Below are 14,526 nucleotides of genomic sequence, written 5' to 3'. Positions count from 1 at the left end.
TTCCAACCATCATGCCAGAGCAGATTAAGTAGCAGCAACTGCGCAAGATGTCAAGCGCTTGCTTGTTCGAGAAACCCGACCTCATGTATTGCGTCAGTCCGGATGGACCGCTTGTCGTAGCCACATGATGCAGCCACTCAGAGCCAGTGATCCGGCGCCCAACGTCTTTCTCGCACGTCTACCCCTCGCAAGCGTAGAAATATCATGTAGTCCGAACTGCACACTTATCGCTGTCCAATCTTGGGTCGTCGATTGAGGGGATTCCCCCGCGCAGAAGGAGCCGACATGCCTCACAAGCTGTGACCAAACTCAATTGTTGGTCATTGAGTCGTCGAGTTGACAATTTCCATGTGGCAATTGGCTCTTGTCAGTTATCTCATGCCTGAAGATTCTAGACTAGCATGGGATAGGGGGGGTTCCTGGAGATGTTGATTTCAAAAGAAAAAAGAAAAAGCTTTATACATTGACGCTTCGTGTCTCGCGGCTTTCCGTTTACAAGTGACCGTCTGAACCTTCGTTTCTCTCCAACCACATTCTGCGAAACCCTAGATTCGTCAGCAATTGGATCGAAGCTCGGATACAGTAAATGACCTCGGTGTGTCTCATCTGTCTCCGTGCAAAAGCTCCCTTGACTCGTGCTTTTGGCCGACTCGACCATTCTTCGGAAAAGATTCGACAACAGGAGGACTTGGAAAGGCGTCGGTTCCGAGTCGAGAACGAGCAGTAAGACGAAGCGGCTGTAACCCAAACACCAACCAAAATGGCGGAACCGTCGTCTCCCGACACGCTGGACCCGTTGGCCGTGCAGCCCCCGTCCGAGACCACGGCGTTGCTACCGAAGTCTCCGGCGTCCACCTCCGATGAATCCTACCCGATCCGGCAATGGCTGGCCGAGATTCTGCTCCTCGCCAAAGCCGCTGTTCCCGTTATTCTAGCATACACTTTGCAGAACAGCCTGCAGACCATCAGCGTGCTCATTGTCGGCAGGCTGAGCCCCGAAGCCCTCGCTACAGCTGCGTTTAGTTATATGTTCGCCATGGCAACAGCTTGGCTCATAGCTCTAGGCGGAACAACAGCCCTCGACACGCTTGCATCAAGTAGCTTCACCGGATCTTCGAACAAGCACGACTTGGGCATACTTTTGCAGAGAGGCATCATCGTCTTGTCGGCATTTTACGTCGTGGTAGCAGTGCTGTGGTGGTTCTCCGAACCGGTGTTCCGGGCTTTGGGCCAAGAGGAGTTCATCTGTGTGCAGAGCTCGACATTCTTGCGATGCCTGATCCCGGGCGGTTTAGGGTATGTATGGTTCGAGGCAATGAAGAAGTACTTGCAGGCGCAAGGTAAGTCGGAGGCCCCGAAAGTCAAATAGTAGAGAGAATTACGGAGTCGAAACTGACGTTGGGTTGTGACAGCGATATATCGTCCAGGCACGTACGTGCTCCTCATCACGTCGCCGCTGAACGCAGGACTGAATTATCTCTTCATCCACACATTTGGCCTCGGCTTATACGGTGCCCCTATCGCCACAGGCATCTCGTACTGGGTCTCATTCTTGCTCCTCGTGGCGTATGCCATCTTCGTCCGAGGCAAGGAGTGCTGGGGTGGCCTGGAGCTGCGTAAAGCTGCGAGGAACATTGGACCCTTCGCCAAGTTAGCGATTTTGGGCGTCGTCCATGTCGGCACCGAGTGGTGGGCTTTCGAGATCGTCGCTCTGGCTGCCGGAAGACTTGGCACTATCCCCTTGGCAGCGCAGTCAGTTATCATGACTGCGGATCAAATCATCAACACCATCCCCTTTGGTCTCGGCGTGGCAGCGTCGGCAAGACTGGGGAACTTGCTGGGTGCACAGCGACCGCGAGATGCTGCAATAGCAGCTCATGCGGCGGCGATTCTCTCCGTGATCCTCGGAAGCGTCGTTCTCATTGTTCTCATGGCAACGAAGGATGTATTTGGCAAGATATTCAACGACGACGAGCGCGTGATCCGGCTGGTGGGCGAGGTGATGCCGTACGTCGCTTTGTTCCAGATAGCGGACGGGTTGAATGGATCGTGTGGTGGTGCGCTTCGAGGCATGGGCCGCCAGTGGGTCGGGGCTGTGGTGAATCTTGTCAGCTACTACGGCGGAGCTCTCCCTGCCGGTATCTACCTCGCCTTCAACGGCTGGGGTCTTGCAGGCTTGTGGATTGGACAATGCGTCGCTCTATATTTGGTCGGAGCGCTGGAATGGGTAATTGTTGGATTCAGCAAATGGGACAAGGAATGCCAGCGCGCTCTGGATCGACTCGACGACTCCAGCAGCGATGGAGAAGTTGAAGCAGAGAGGACGGCCGGTAGTGTGGTCTAGCGGAAAGAAAGGCAATGTGCAACAGGCCTTTCCTCGGAGCTGGAATGCTACGATGGCCATGCATGGTAGGTAGGCAGCACGAGATGTTCACCCCCGATCAAGTCACTGCGATTCGGCAAAGAGGAACCTGTTTGAGGAGTGAGGTGTACAGGGTAGTTAGATGGCCAAAAAGGCTAGATTTGATAGACAATACGTTAACAGTCAGTGACTGGCAAGTGAGAAGCAATTCGCGACTGCATCTGCAGGCAATGAATGTCCCGGTATTTGGTGAGTTTGTTGGCGGCGGCTGGAAATTTGGTCTCTTGAGTTACCAGCCCCCCGGTGATCCATAATAATCCGCCCAGAGGTAAAAGATGAAGCCAGTGTATAATTGAGGCAGGGCAAGCAAACATGTTAAACAATGGCGGAAATGCAGAAGCACGATGCAAGCCAACTCCTCCAGTTCTATGCGCCTTAAGATTCGGGGCATCCCGACTGTTAGACTTTCCCAGAAGAGTTTGGCGGTACTCGAGGACTACTGTAGAAGCTCTGGGCTCATTTGACGGGATAGAATGCTAACAAAACTTCTGCTTTTGTAAGGCATGTCTTCGTTAGTGGCACAAAACCATCTGGCCAGTTGCGGGGCAGTTGTGTCACTGAATGCTGCACCCCCGCCAGCAAACCCCACCATGAATGCAAAAGCTCCCCTGGCATTGGAGGAAAGTGACGACGATGGCATTGTGTGCGTGCCTGGCTTAAGATACCGCATAAGGCGCCATATGCCGGCAACCATCAGTCGAGAATATCTCTTGACCTGCTGCACGATTAATTCAAGACCAACTGGAACATTGCAAATCGCTCACTGGAAGCAACATCTCCCAAGAATCTCGCTCAACGCAAAGCATAGCCCTACTTCAGACGTCACCAATTCGACATCACACAAGAGAGTCAAGCATTATGGCCCCCATCGGAGTTGCTATTGTTGGCGGTGGCATCTTTGCCAAGGAACAGCATCTGGTAAGGAATCCCAAAGGCGTTATCTCGTCCCAGAATCAAGATGTCCGGACCATTCAAGCTCACTGATGCCAATCAAATACATAGCCTGCCGTGGAAGCGAGCGACCAACTCACACTCAAGGCTATCTATTCGCGGTCCCGCAAGTCAGCCGAGGACACGGCGAAGCTTGTCACCAATTCCACAGTTCCCGACCTGTACTCCGACGACTCAGGCGACGGCAAGTCATTCAAGGACCTCCTTGCCCGCGACGACATCCAGGCCCTTATTCTGGCCCTGCCCATTGTCAACCAGCCCGAATACATTGAGCAAGCCCTCGTCGCCGGCAAACACGTCCTGGCCGAGAAGCCCATCGCCGCCGACGTCGCTCGAGCTCAGAAGCTGATCGACTACTACCACAAGGTCTCTGCTGAAAAAGGTGTCACCTTCGCTGTCGCCGAGAACTACCGTTTTCAGCCCCGCTATACTACGGCACAGGATGAAGTGCAGAAGCTCGGCAAAATCACCGGCTTCAACGTGAGGGTTTTCTTCTTCGTACAGCTGGGTGGCAAATACATTGAGACGGCGTGGCGCAAAAAGCCAGACTACCAGGGTGGGTTCCTCCTCGACGGTGGCGTCCACTTTGCTGCCGCGCTCCGGCTGCTGCTCGGCAAAGAGGCGGCGCCGGACTCGGTGGCGGCATTCTCGGACCTGACCCAGGAGCATCTGCCCCCCATCGACACTATCAACGCTGTGGTCAAGACCAGGTCGGGTGCTACGGGCTCCTTCGCCGTCAGTGTCGGCTCGTCCTTGAGCGCCTTCGACTTCCAGGTGGCGGGCGAAAAGGGCAGTGTCACCTTGTCAGGCCATGACCTGACTGTCAAGCCCTTTGATGGTGAAGCACGGACAACTCAGTTTGAGCAGACGAGCGGTGTCAAGGAGGAGGTCAAGGCATGGGCGGAAGGGTTGGTGGCGGGGAGGCCGAACCCCTTGCAGTCTCCTGAGGAGGCTTTGGCCGACCTAGAGTTCCTGGAGAAGATCTTCAAGAGTGGTGAACAGGACGGTGCGATCCAGAAGCTGCAGTTGCAGCAGTGAGGCATTGATAATTGGGGGATAAGCTCCGGTCTGCCCTGTGGGTGGGTGATAGAGTTCAATTTCAGAGCTTATTTTCTCTGGCCTTCACCACCTGAATTTGCTCCAGCCCCCTCCGCATTTCGTCCGTCATGCCAGATGCGGTTGGGCGGCCGGTAGATCTCTCGACAAAGACGTGGACAAACTCCGCGACTGCTCTCACCTGGTCGACTCCCTTCTCGAACAGAGCAATTTCGTACGTCACACTAGACTTGCCCAACTTGTTCACCCTGAGCGCCAGCTCGGCGACTGCGGGGAAGGAGATGGAAGCAAAGTAGTCACTGTGCGAGTGAACCACGACCCCGTGCTGCTCAGACCCTGCGGGCGATAGACTGCAGTGCTCAATTAGGTAGGTGTTGACGACCGAATCGTATCTGCAGAACAATCTTAGTCGGACGCGGCGCGAGCGCATTGGCCGGACTAGGAGAAAGCATACAGAAAGTTATAGATGCTGTTGTTCAGGTGCTGGTACATATCATTGTCGGCCCTAGGAAACTTTGTTATCGACTGCTGTAGCAGTGAACCCAACAAGAGGAATGCGAATGGGGATGTGGTAAAGTGAAATGTGATGATGGGAAGATGACGGGTACACATCGAAACACGCCCCCCCCCACCCCCCTCCCCGAACACCAACAACGGAGAGTCGAGGGCGTGAGATGCATCCATGGACGAAGAGAGGTTAGGCGGAGGACAAGAGGAGATCGTCCGGTTGCAGTGGCGGCCAGCCCCCCTGAACCTTTGTACAAAGTAACAAGCTTGGTCCATCCAATTTGAGGTCGGCAGAAGGGAAAGACGAATGATATTGAGAGGCAGCGGCCATGATAGAAAGCCGCGACGGCCAGGAAAGGGGGCAGGGTGGTCACTCACCATCGGGTCCGGTAGTCCAGTATGTAACGATAATCATCCCTCCGACGCTTCTTTAGCTCTGCGTAGCTCGCCATGACAGTGTCCTGATGTGATAAAACGGACGAAAACAAAGAGTCGGATGCCTAGGGAGCTTGTCACAACCGACGACTGCCGTGGTACAGGAAGGCAAACAGCGAGAGACTTGCTGGTCTTCAACAACAATAAGGTGCGTCGCCGTCGCCGGCACTTTTCGTTTGGATTATGGCTGGCTCAGCGCGTTCTTTTAAACCTTTGAAGCGAAGCCTCTATCAAAGGAAGCTCTCATAGCTTCGGCACTTAAGACGTGCGGAGAAATCGGCCAGGGAACTGGGCTGGCTAACGTAAATTTCACACCTAAACCGAGGCACAGGAAGAGACATGTTGCTACCGACGACCAATGCAGAATGGGTTAGTTGCGTCGGTAGACTTGATTGGGCCTGTGCCGGATCAGTACCTTACATAATAGGGACGGCCAATTGACTGCCTAAAGAGCCATCTTGCTTAACTTATGTAATCACTGGAAGGAAGAAGTTAGAAAGGCGAACTCCAACAAGAGCCAATCACACCACTGGCAAACCCACTGCCTCAGCTTATGCCTGTAAAACTCAACCTCAGCAAAGTTCTGCCAGGTCTGACCGCCATCAATTTTGTGACTCTTTCAAGATCTATCACCACCAAACTCGCGAATCTCGATAAATCTTAGAAACCAGAGTTAAGGGACAACCAGCAAGCGTCGTATCGAAACACGGAAGCTCTACCGCTAGCCAAAGCCTCCTTCAATATAACCACCCGCGCCTCCACATCCCGTCCCTCCTCTGTCGACTTGTCCATCAACCCTGGCTACTCTCAGGCGCGCAGTCACGCCTCTGGCACGACTACCACTCCGGCTGGAACCCCTCACGTCTACCATGGCTTCTGAAAAAACGACATCGGCTTCCGCTCCAGCTCCGGCGCCGACTGTTGCCCGTGTCACTGAAGCCAACCCCTCAGATATCTCACCGTCTGAGGCTTCAGAGAAGCTGCCTGACGTGCTGACGACTCCCACTGGCGACATGTGGCCACGACCTTACTATTTCGAGGACGGCCTGCGCAGAGTAGCTCCCTACCACTTCACCTACCACACATGGGCCAAGGAACGCTGGCGCGGTCGGAAGCTGATCGACATCTTCGAGGACGAGTTCCGGGACCGTACTCTTGAGTACTATCGCCATGCCATGGAAACTGGAGCCATTGTCGTCAACGGGAAGATCGTTGGACCAGACCATGTTGTCAAGAACGGGGACCTGGTAAATCATACCATCCATCGCCATGAGCCTCCTGTCACTGGGGAGCCTATTCGTATCATTCACGAAGACGATGAGATGATTGTCGTAAACAAGCCGTCCGGCGTGCCCGTGCACCCTGCTGGCAGGTACAAGTACAACTCACTCATCGAAATTATGAAAGCTGAGAGGGGCGAGCACTTCCTGCCATACCCGTGCCATCGCCTGGACCGCCTTACAAGCGGCATCCTTTTCATCGGCAAGACGCCGCAGGCCGCCGTAAAGCTCACTGCGCAAATCAGAGCTCACACGGTGCGCAAGGAATACCTGGCTCGCGTTGCCGGAGAGTTCCCTGACGGCGAAGTTGTTTGCGATCAACCAATTCTACAGATATCCCCACGACTGGGACTCAACAGGGTTCGCGCCAATGGAAAATCGGCTCGTACCGTCTTCAAGCGTTTGGCCTACTATCCGCCGGAGAAACAGACTGACCCGGAACTGGAGAAACCCAAAACCCCGGAACAACTCGCGGAGGAGGAACGTCGGCCCTGGATCAAGAAGGAAGGTTATTCCATTGTTCGCTGCTTACCTTTAACGGGCAGAACGCATCAGATTCGTGTGCATCTGCAATTCGTTGGGCACCCGATTCAGAATGACCCTCTGTATGCAAACCAGCGAGTATGGGGTATCAATCTGGGTTGCAACGACTCTGATGCAATTGAAAACACGGACGAAGACATCATGTCGCGCCTGGAACGGATGGGCAAGCAGGACATTGCTGACGCGGTAGCATATCATGATGAGATGGTGGATTTGTACGCAAAAAGACGGGCCGAGAAGCTGTCAGGCGAAAACTGCGATGTCTGCGATACGCCGCTTTACACGGACCCCGGCGAGCATGAGCTGTCGCTTTGGCTTCACAGTCTGCGATACGAAGACGCCGGAGGCGCATGGGGCTACACCAGCCCGATGCCCGGATGGGCCCTTCCTCCGGATGGCATGAACGGACCGACAGAGGTCGGTGGGCTGGAGGAGCTAGTGGAGGCTGTCAAAGAAGAAAACCTCGAAATATCTTGAGGTTTATGGCAGAGCGACGACACTACGTACCTTGATTTACAACGGTCCCGGACGGACCGATTGACTCCACCGATCCAATTCTCTTGGGTTTGGGACGATATGATACCCTGGGCTACGGCATTTGCAACAGCTTTCTCTTTGCGGCAACTAAAAAAAGTTTGTCTGCGCTGCATTACATAGGAGGACCGCCAAAAAAAATGTTCTCGAAGGTCGATTGTTACAAACATTCAAGGTTACAGAAATGCGCAATGATGTACAAGAGGTTCGCGGCGAATTTTGCACAGAACAGCCGCCCACCGTCACTAGCCTTTGAAGGATTCATATCTACATACATAGTATCTAGGGGTCACTGAGGGCTCTCCCGCCGCCGACACCACACTCAGACCACAGGCCCGGATATTCCAAGGTACAGGCCCTGCCCTTCATACGGAGTGAGATCCGCTTTGGTCGGAACGACCAGTGATTGGTTGTTGGGTATGGAAAAGTAGCCATGTTTGGGCTGCTAGCGTATACCGTCGCCTGAATTTAGTGTCGACAAGGCGCAACTAGACTCTACTTGAGCAGGGTGCGAAGTACCTCAGTAGCCAAGGTACCTACCTCTGCCAATGTTCTGGAGAGACCGGAGGGCGTTCCACCTTTTCCCACGCACTGCCAGACCGCTCCCCTCATTCTCCTCAGCTGGTCCGCCTTGCGGTCGAGAATGGGTTGTTCCGGCACAGGCCTGGCACAGGCCTGGCACAGACCTGGCACTGCGCCGGCCTTTGCAACGGGCCCTGCTGCAGGCCCTTCTCTAATGGGGCCTCAGTCGTAGTGTAGTGCTGTGTCCCCACGAGGGGAAAGTACGGAAACGAAACAGACAATGACCGGCTCTCTGAGTCAGAACTGACAAAAACTGACAAAACAGAAATCCGAACTGGATGTTGCTCCGATGGGACGGCATTCATCGGGGGTTGATAACCCCTGGGTTTCGACGGTGCTAAGCCCACCCCGAAATAACTCTTAAAAATCGCTGATTCCGGATGCATTCTTTGTTGATATCCTCGTCGCCTTTCGCCGTGTCCGAACCCCTCGTCAACCAGAACCGAACGCCAATGACATACCACGAACCAAATAACGATCCCTGAAATTGCATGCGTGCAGCCTCGGGCCATCGGCTCGACGTCTTGTACGACCAAGCCATTGAAATTCACGATGATCAGGCTGTGGAAGGATGAGAAGCGAACGACGCTGGTAGGGAGAAGAAGAGAGAAAGAACAAGAAAGAGGGTGGGCTACGGATCGGAACGCTTCCCCCGCCCTTGGGCGAGCACGACACTGGCAAGTCGAGGGCTACACGTACTGACAGTCAAGTGAGACCTCACTTGACGAGGGCGACCATTCAGACGCATCGACAGACACTGCAGGAGGGAGCCCTCCGGACGCCACAATCCCGCCAGTCTGGAAACTCTGTGAACCACATTCAGCTCGGCGAAATGCTTCCTTTTCTCGCCTCCTCGCTGCGATGACAGTATGTTGCGATGGCAAGTTGCCTCATTGGCAACGTACGTCATGGACAAACTTCCTACTTGGACGTGAACCAAACCCTTTCCTAAGACGATGACAGGGTGAATCCGAACACCCAATGTAATGCGGAACCTAGGGGAGAGCTATGGAGTGTCGAGGAGTCCGCTATATTGTCAAAAAAATGTCGGCGCATTGCCATCTAGCACCTATGCGAGCTTCGCACGGCGCCGGATTCTCGGAGAAACCAGAGACGGAAAAAGAATGGGAAAACATGTAATAAGGGACGGAGACAACACAGAATGCGTGCGGATTTGACAGCAGAGATCTCATTGTCGCTGCTGGGCGTGGCCTTCATCTGGTTGCAATCGTGCATACCCCATGTTACGAACATCCACCAGCAACACCTCGAGCGAATATTGCTGCGAGCCGCGGACCGCTGACGGCGCTGAATCAAAGTTGGCTCGGTCAGAGGGGTGTGCGCGTGTGTCGTGAAGCTGGAAGTGAGACAGGGTGCTGAACCCCATCCCGCAGCAGGGAGAACAAGACGCAAAGCCCGACGAACAAGACGCAAAGCCGCAAAGCTGCAAAGCCCGACTCTAGCTTCTCCTACGGGTTCTACTGACGGTGACAAGAGGCAGCAAGAGAGACACCAGGGTGAGATTTGCATAACCCGTCATCAGCCCGCATTCCGACGAGCGAATAAGGGAACCGAGGGGGAAAAGATTGTCAATGGCGGTTTCGTCGTGGCCTCCATGGAATTGGGCAGCCGGAATCAAGTCCGGTGACTGGAACGACGGATACGCCATTTGGTCGCACAAGCAGCGCACATCACGGCCTTTAGCATGCCGGGCCATTGCAAGCGGTGTCGCAAATTTGGAGAAGATGGTAAAAAATGTGCATACTCACGGCCATCGGATTCCGAGGATGCCGTTTCGGTATGCTTTTGGGGCGGTGCTTTTCGTTTCCCTCCCCCTAAACGGATCGATGGGGTAAAGCATCGAGGCCTTCGCTAACAAGGCAGCTGAGCCGTCGGGAAGTCTAGGCCACGCGCGGTTTGGGTCCGATACTTGGGCGTTCTAGCTGCAAAGACGGTCTCGAGCGTTATTGAACTGTCGTCGCGGCGTGGCCCTTAGGAGAATTCAAGCCGTCAGACGAGCGAGCGGACGAGCCATCAGTTCTTGGCAGTGGCTCCGGCACTGGCATTTGGGGCACGCAACGACTAGTACTAATAATGTTCCTGGCCATGTTTCTGGTCGGGCGGCTAGAAGGCTTCACCGTCAGGCCGAACATGCCAATGAAACCGCCGCCGCCGCCCTCAGGTCAAAATCTTCCAGTACGTGCTGGAAGGCCTCAGAACAGGAGATGATGAAGCACACTAAAAGTCGGCAGGCCTTGTTGCCAACCTCGTCAGCCATCTCAATGGAGGTGGTTATCGGGCTAGAAGAGATTGGGTAGGGTTTTCCGATCCGGGATACTCCATTCGGCAATCAGTTCTCGTGGGTTGGCAAACCGACATTGTGCCATCGCACCACTCACCACTCGCTCCCGCTCTTCTTGTCCTTGCGAAGCAGGGCCGGCGGCGATGGGCGTTACTTTGAGTGCTCACACCGTATGGCGCCAAACCGTTGATTGGAATTTGTCAGTTTGTCGCCTCTCCTCATTCCGAGTTGCAAGACAGACAAGTCGAGAGGGTCATAGGTATGTACCTCTGGCCTAGGACTCAGCATCAAGTGCAAAGGATAGAGGCCTTCGTGCACCACCTCCCCACTGTTCGCACACCACACCCCTTCCAGCCATCCAACCATGCGTTTCCTCATCCCTCTAGATACGGACAAGCGTGTTACGGCTGGGTGTGGTGGAGGAGAGCAAAGGTAGCGGTCGGGCTGGCCGCTGTGGCCGGAGCAGCAGATATGGGAGCAAGTTTCCGTGCATTTTGCATCGTGCTAAGATGATGGTTCACGGCAGTCGGGTACGTACCGCCGCCGCCAGTGGGTAAAAAAGAGTGGAAGAGTGGGAGGCACTTGGCACTGGGACACTGGAGCGAATCCCAGGAAGCCTGCGTTGACCCTCTTTTTTTCCTTCTTTTTTCCCCTTCCCTCTGCGCGCTGCTTCCTGGTTGATACATGCCCACTTTCCCCCCTCCTTCCCCCCCCCCCCTCCCTCACTTTTGCTGCTGGTGCACCTGCTGGGCCGCGTATCGGCGCCCACGAAGCTAGTCCGCATATGGACTTGGCGCAAAGTTTATTTCTCGCAAGGGGGGTACGGCTTCTCCTGTGTTTTTTTCTTTCTCCACCCATTCATTTTCCCACGGTTTACTCCAGGGCCCCGACTGACCTCACGGCCCTTACCTCACCTCACCTCATCACCTAACGGAACTCGAATTGCCTCTGCTCATCAGTTATGTGTATGTGTGTGTGGGTGTGGGTGCGGGTGCGTGTGTGAGAGAAAAACTGAGAGAGAGCGAGAGAGAGCGAGAGGGAGAGGGAGAGAGCACGCGCGTGCGCTCACATCCACTTGGACATCCCAAGCATCCCAAGCTCATCTCTCTCCCACTCTCCTCACTCACTCTCTTACCACCACTCACACCCACACATGGGCCGTATCTGCGGTGACCCAACATCCCTGGGCGCGCGCGCACTACTCGACCACGGCCGCACGCCTGCGAAATACTGGCCATTCGTGGCGTTCGGCGCTGCTCTGTTCTTCCTTCCTCTTCTTCAGACCCCGCAAGGGTTGATTGACAGCCAAAGGCTCATTCCGTCATCCTCGATCTTACCCCGGTCATCGGAGTGTGGCCGAAACTTCCTGGGCATGCAGCAACCGGTGCAGAAGTGCTAGCTTCAACAGAGTTGGTGCTCATGGATCTCTGCCCTGCCTGGCAAGGCGTTGCCGTACGGGAGGGCTGGCGCAGGCTTGCGGCGCGGTGTTGTCGGTGTCGGGCCAAAACCGAACAAACCACTAATACACCACACACCACACCACCCCTGCCTGGACAAGTCTTTTCCCGGCCCTCGTCAACGCGATACGGATGTCAAGAAAGATGGGCATTAGAGGTTACCCTGTCTTTCTAGCCCGACCTTACGTTACCGTATGGCCCAGGCGTGTCAAGGGCCACACAGGCCAATTCATGGGTATGGCTATTCCTAGCAGAGACCGGACCGGTACTATTGCTGCTTGTTGCTTTGCAGTGAAAGTGCAGGCCACTCTCATCAGTCGCCTTGCAAGTGTCCCCTGGTCCTCCCCCCGTTTCGAAGCCAGCAGAGACCGACGCGATGTGTGAGCCCAACCGGGACAGACTGCTGTAGGTGTCTTTCAACCACCTCACACACCTTTGTGGATAAAGCGGGCAAGGCATGGGAGGGCAGAGAGTGGCCAGACCAACAAGGAAGCCACGATCCAGTGTGGGATGAGAAGTCGAGCTGTGATTTGGTGGTTGCTTCTTCAACGGAGTCGACAAGGCACCTGGGTACCTTTTCCATTGCAGGAACCTTAGCTTGCCTCGCTCTGCCTTGTGTTTCCCCTTCGCCTTACCATCGACCCAGTTGCCCTCCGTTCCGTCACCTTGTCCAGCACGCTTTTCCCCAATGCTATGCCTGTCTCAAGACCTGACCATAAGCCTTTCCTTGCGGATAAGCAACCCTCCGCCTGGAACCCGTCGTCTACATCGAACTCGAACCAGAACAAGGTCACAGCCACGGGGATAAGTACGTCGTTCACCCACCTTGGCTGCTACTGGACGTGTGAGCGCACCTCCCCGTCGCCTTGTGCGCGACGCAGCGTAAACACTGAGGACACATAAGACGGCAACATTGAGCGGCTCCCGAGGAGCAGCGGCGGCAGGCCTTGGGCTCGCATGCGATCCTTCTTCGTTCGAGTTAACTCCACGGATATACTATAACTCGCAGCAGCTTCTTGCTATTGGGCAGGACGTGTAGCGCAGAAAAAGGTGACGCACCAAACGCACCGTAACTTGGGGCAAACGTGCGTGAGGTGGCCGATCCCATTACCTAAGGCAAGGCATCTCATACGTCTTCCGCATCTTCTAAACGTACCTCATAGGCAGGGTCAAACACCCCCCACCCCACCCCCCTTTCTCCCTCCCCATCGCACCCCCCCCCATATCCCTCCACCCCTCGCGCAGGTACGTATCCAGCTACCGTCTCTTGACAGCGTAGTGTACCCTACTTCGCCCTTCTGCACCCCCCGTCCTATCCGCATTCTCCCATGTTCCTTGCGCCGTCTGTCCAGTTCTGTTCTGTGCAGACCCCTGCCCACACCCATCGAATCCCAGTCCATCCTTGAGAGATCTGTAAGTTGTTCTGGAAGTGGGTTAGCAATTTACGCCATGTCTGCGCCTAACATCAACTGTCATGTGCCAAGTTACGTCTCTCTCGCTCTCTCTCTCTCTCTCTTTCTGTCTCTTCACCGATACTTGACCCTTCTCCCAGCCGAAAGTGCTCGAGCACGGGGTGTGCCTGTCGTACCGCTGCCCTGCTCTGTTGCCCTCTGCCTTCTCACCCCCTTGCTACCCTACACTACCTCCGGTCAGTACCAGAACACAGTGGCCCACGTCCTTACCCTCACAACTGGGCTGCTTTCCAGTACACTAGCCCGGATGCAGCGATCCCTCGAACCCCTGCTCTCGACTTGCCTACCTTATGTGCAAGTCCCCTTGGACCTGTCCGGTACGTACTCTCGTTGAACCCTCCACAACCTCCTGCCTCTTCATCCTCACTTTGCGAAAGTCACTGGCCATTCTTTTCGTCCTAGTGCACACTCATTCCCCTAGACCCATGTTCCCTCTAGTGTACGTACCGTCGTACTGATACCCCCCTCTTGGCTCCCAGCTGCCCTGAAACTACTTTGCCGCCGGCATTGGGGGGCCCTGTTCTTGCGTCTACTCTTGTCGTCAATAGATCTTATAACTCCAGATGCGCTGCCAGTTGATCCTCTTCATTCGATCCCTGCCTTCGTAACACGAACAACAATAACAACAACTACAACTCGTCGCCCAATATATTCTCTTCGCTCTCCTCCAGTCTTCTTTTCCAGAGTATGGCCCATACTGCCGTTGCCAACACTCGAACAAGACCTGTCACCACTCCCGTTGTTGCACAGCACGACAAGTACGCCGCCGACAACATGACGCGATCAGCTTCCGCAGAGCCCACGAAGCCCACCAAGCGCAAGGGTACGCATTATCAACTTCACTCCTCGAGGGATGGAGGCGTCGACGACGACGACGACGTATACTACAATATGCCTTTGTCGTTGTCGCCGCCGCCGCCTTGAACGCTCCCTGCTTTGCCATCCTCCTCCATCCCCCAACACCACCCTTCCTCCCCCTCGTTGC

At 55.0% G+C, this 14,526-nt stretch overlaps 5 protein-coding genes across 5 annotated transcripts; 4 read left to right on the top strand and 1 right to left on the bottom strand.

The window, feature by feature from the left end:
• Positions 1–760: 760 nt before the first annotated feature.
• On the top strand, positions 761–2,344 carry ColSpa_11088 (putative transporter; the record flags this gene model as incomplete). The annotated part of the gene is made up of 2 exons (XM_049277300.1): positions 761–1,340; positions 1,428–2,344. 2 exons carry the CDS (start codon positions 761–763, stop codon positions 2,342–2,344), a joined length of 1,497 nt encoding a protein of 498 aa, XP_049133257.1.
• Positions 2,345–3,280: 936 nt separating this feature from the next.
• Positions 3,281–4,411, top strand: ColSpa_11087 (uncharacterized protein; the record flags this gene model as incomplete). The annotated part of the gene is made up of 2 exons (XM_049277299.1): positions 3,281–3,340; positions 3,425–4,411. The coding sequence occupies 2 exons, from the start codon at positions 3,281–3,283 to the stop codon at positions 4,409–4,411; spliced, it is 1,047 nt and encodes a 348-aa protein (XP_049133256.1).
• A 61-nt stretch (positions 4,412–4,472) lies between these two features.
• On the bottom strand, positions 4,473–4,921 carry ColSpa_11086 (uncharacterized protein; the record flags this gene model as incomplete). Its single annotated transcript, XM_049277298.1, has 2 exons — positions 4,473–4,821; positions 4,884–4,921. 2 exons carry the CDS (start codon positions 4,919–4,921, stop codon positions 4,473–4,475), a joined length of 387 nt encoding a protein of 128 aa, XP_049133255.1.
• Positions 4,922–6,240: 1,319 nt separating this feature from the next.
• Positions 6,241–7,671, top strand: ColSpa_11085 (uncharacterized protein; the record flags this gene model as incomplete). The annotated part of the gene is made up of 1 exon (XM_049277297.1): positions 6,241–7,671. One exon carries the CDS (start codon positions 6,241–6,243, stop codon positions 7,669–7,671), a length of 1,431 nt encoding a protein of 476 aa, XP_049133254.1.
• Positions 7,672–14,228: 6,557 nt separating this feature from the next.
• Positions 14,229–14,465, top strand: ColSpa_11084 (uncharacterized protein; the record flags this gene model as incomplete). Its single annotated transcript, XM_049277296.1, has 1 exon — positions 14,229–14,465. The coding sequence occupies one exon, from the start codon at positions 14,229–14,231 to the stop codon at positions 14,463–14,465; it is 237 nt and encodes a 78-aa protein (XP_049133253.1).
• Between the last annotated feature and the right edge of the window lie 61 nt (positions 14,466–14,526).

Source organism: Colletotrichum spaethianum, assembly GCF_022836535.1.
Source record: "Colletotrichum spaethianum MAFF 239500 DNA, contig42, whole genome shotgun sequence".
Lineage (NCBI taxonomy): Eukaryota > Fungi > Ascomycota > Sordariomycetes > Glomerellales > Glomerellaceae > Colletotrichum > Colletotrichum spaethianum.
Note: the sequence above shows the minus strand (reverse complement) of the source record. Positions and strands in the feature narration are given on the sequence as shown.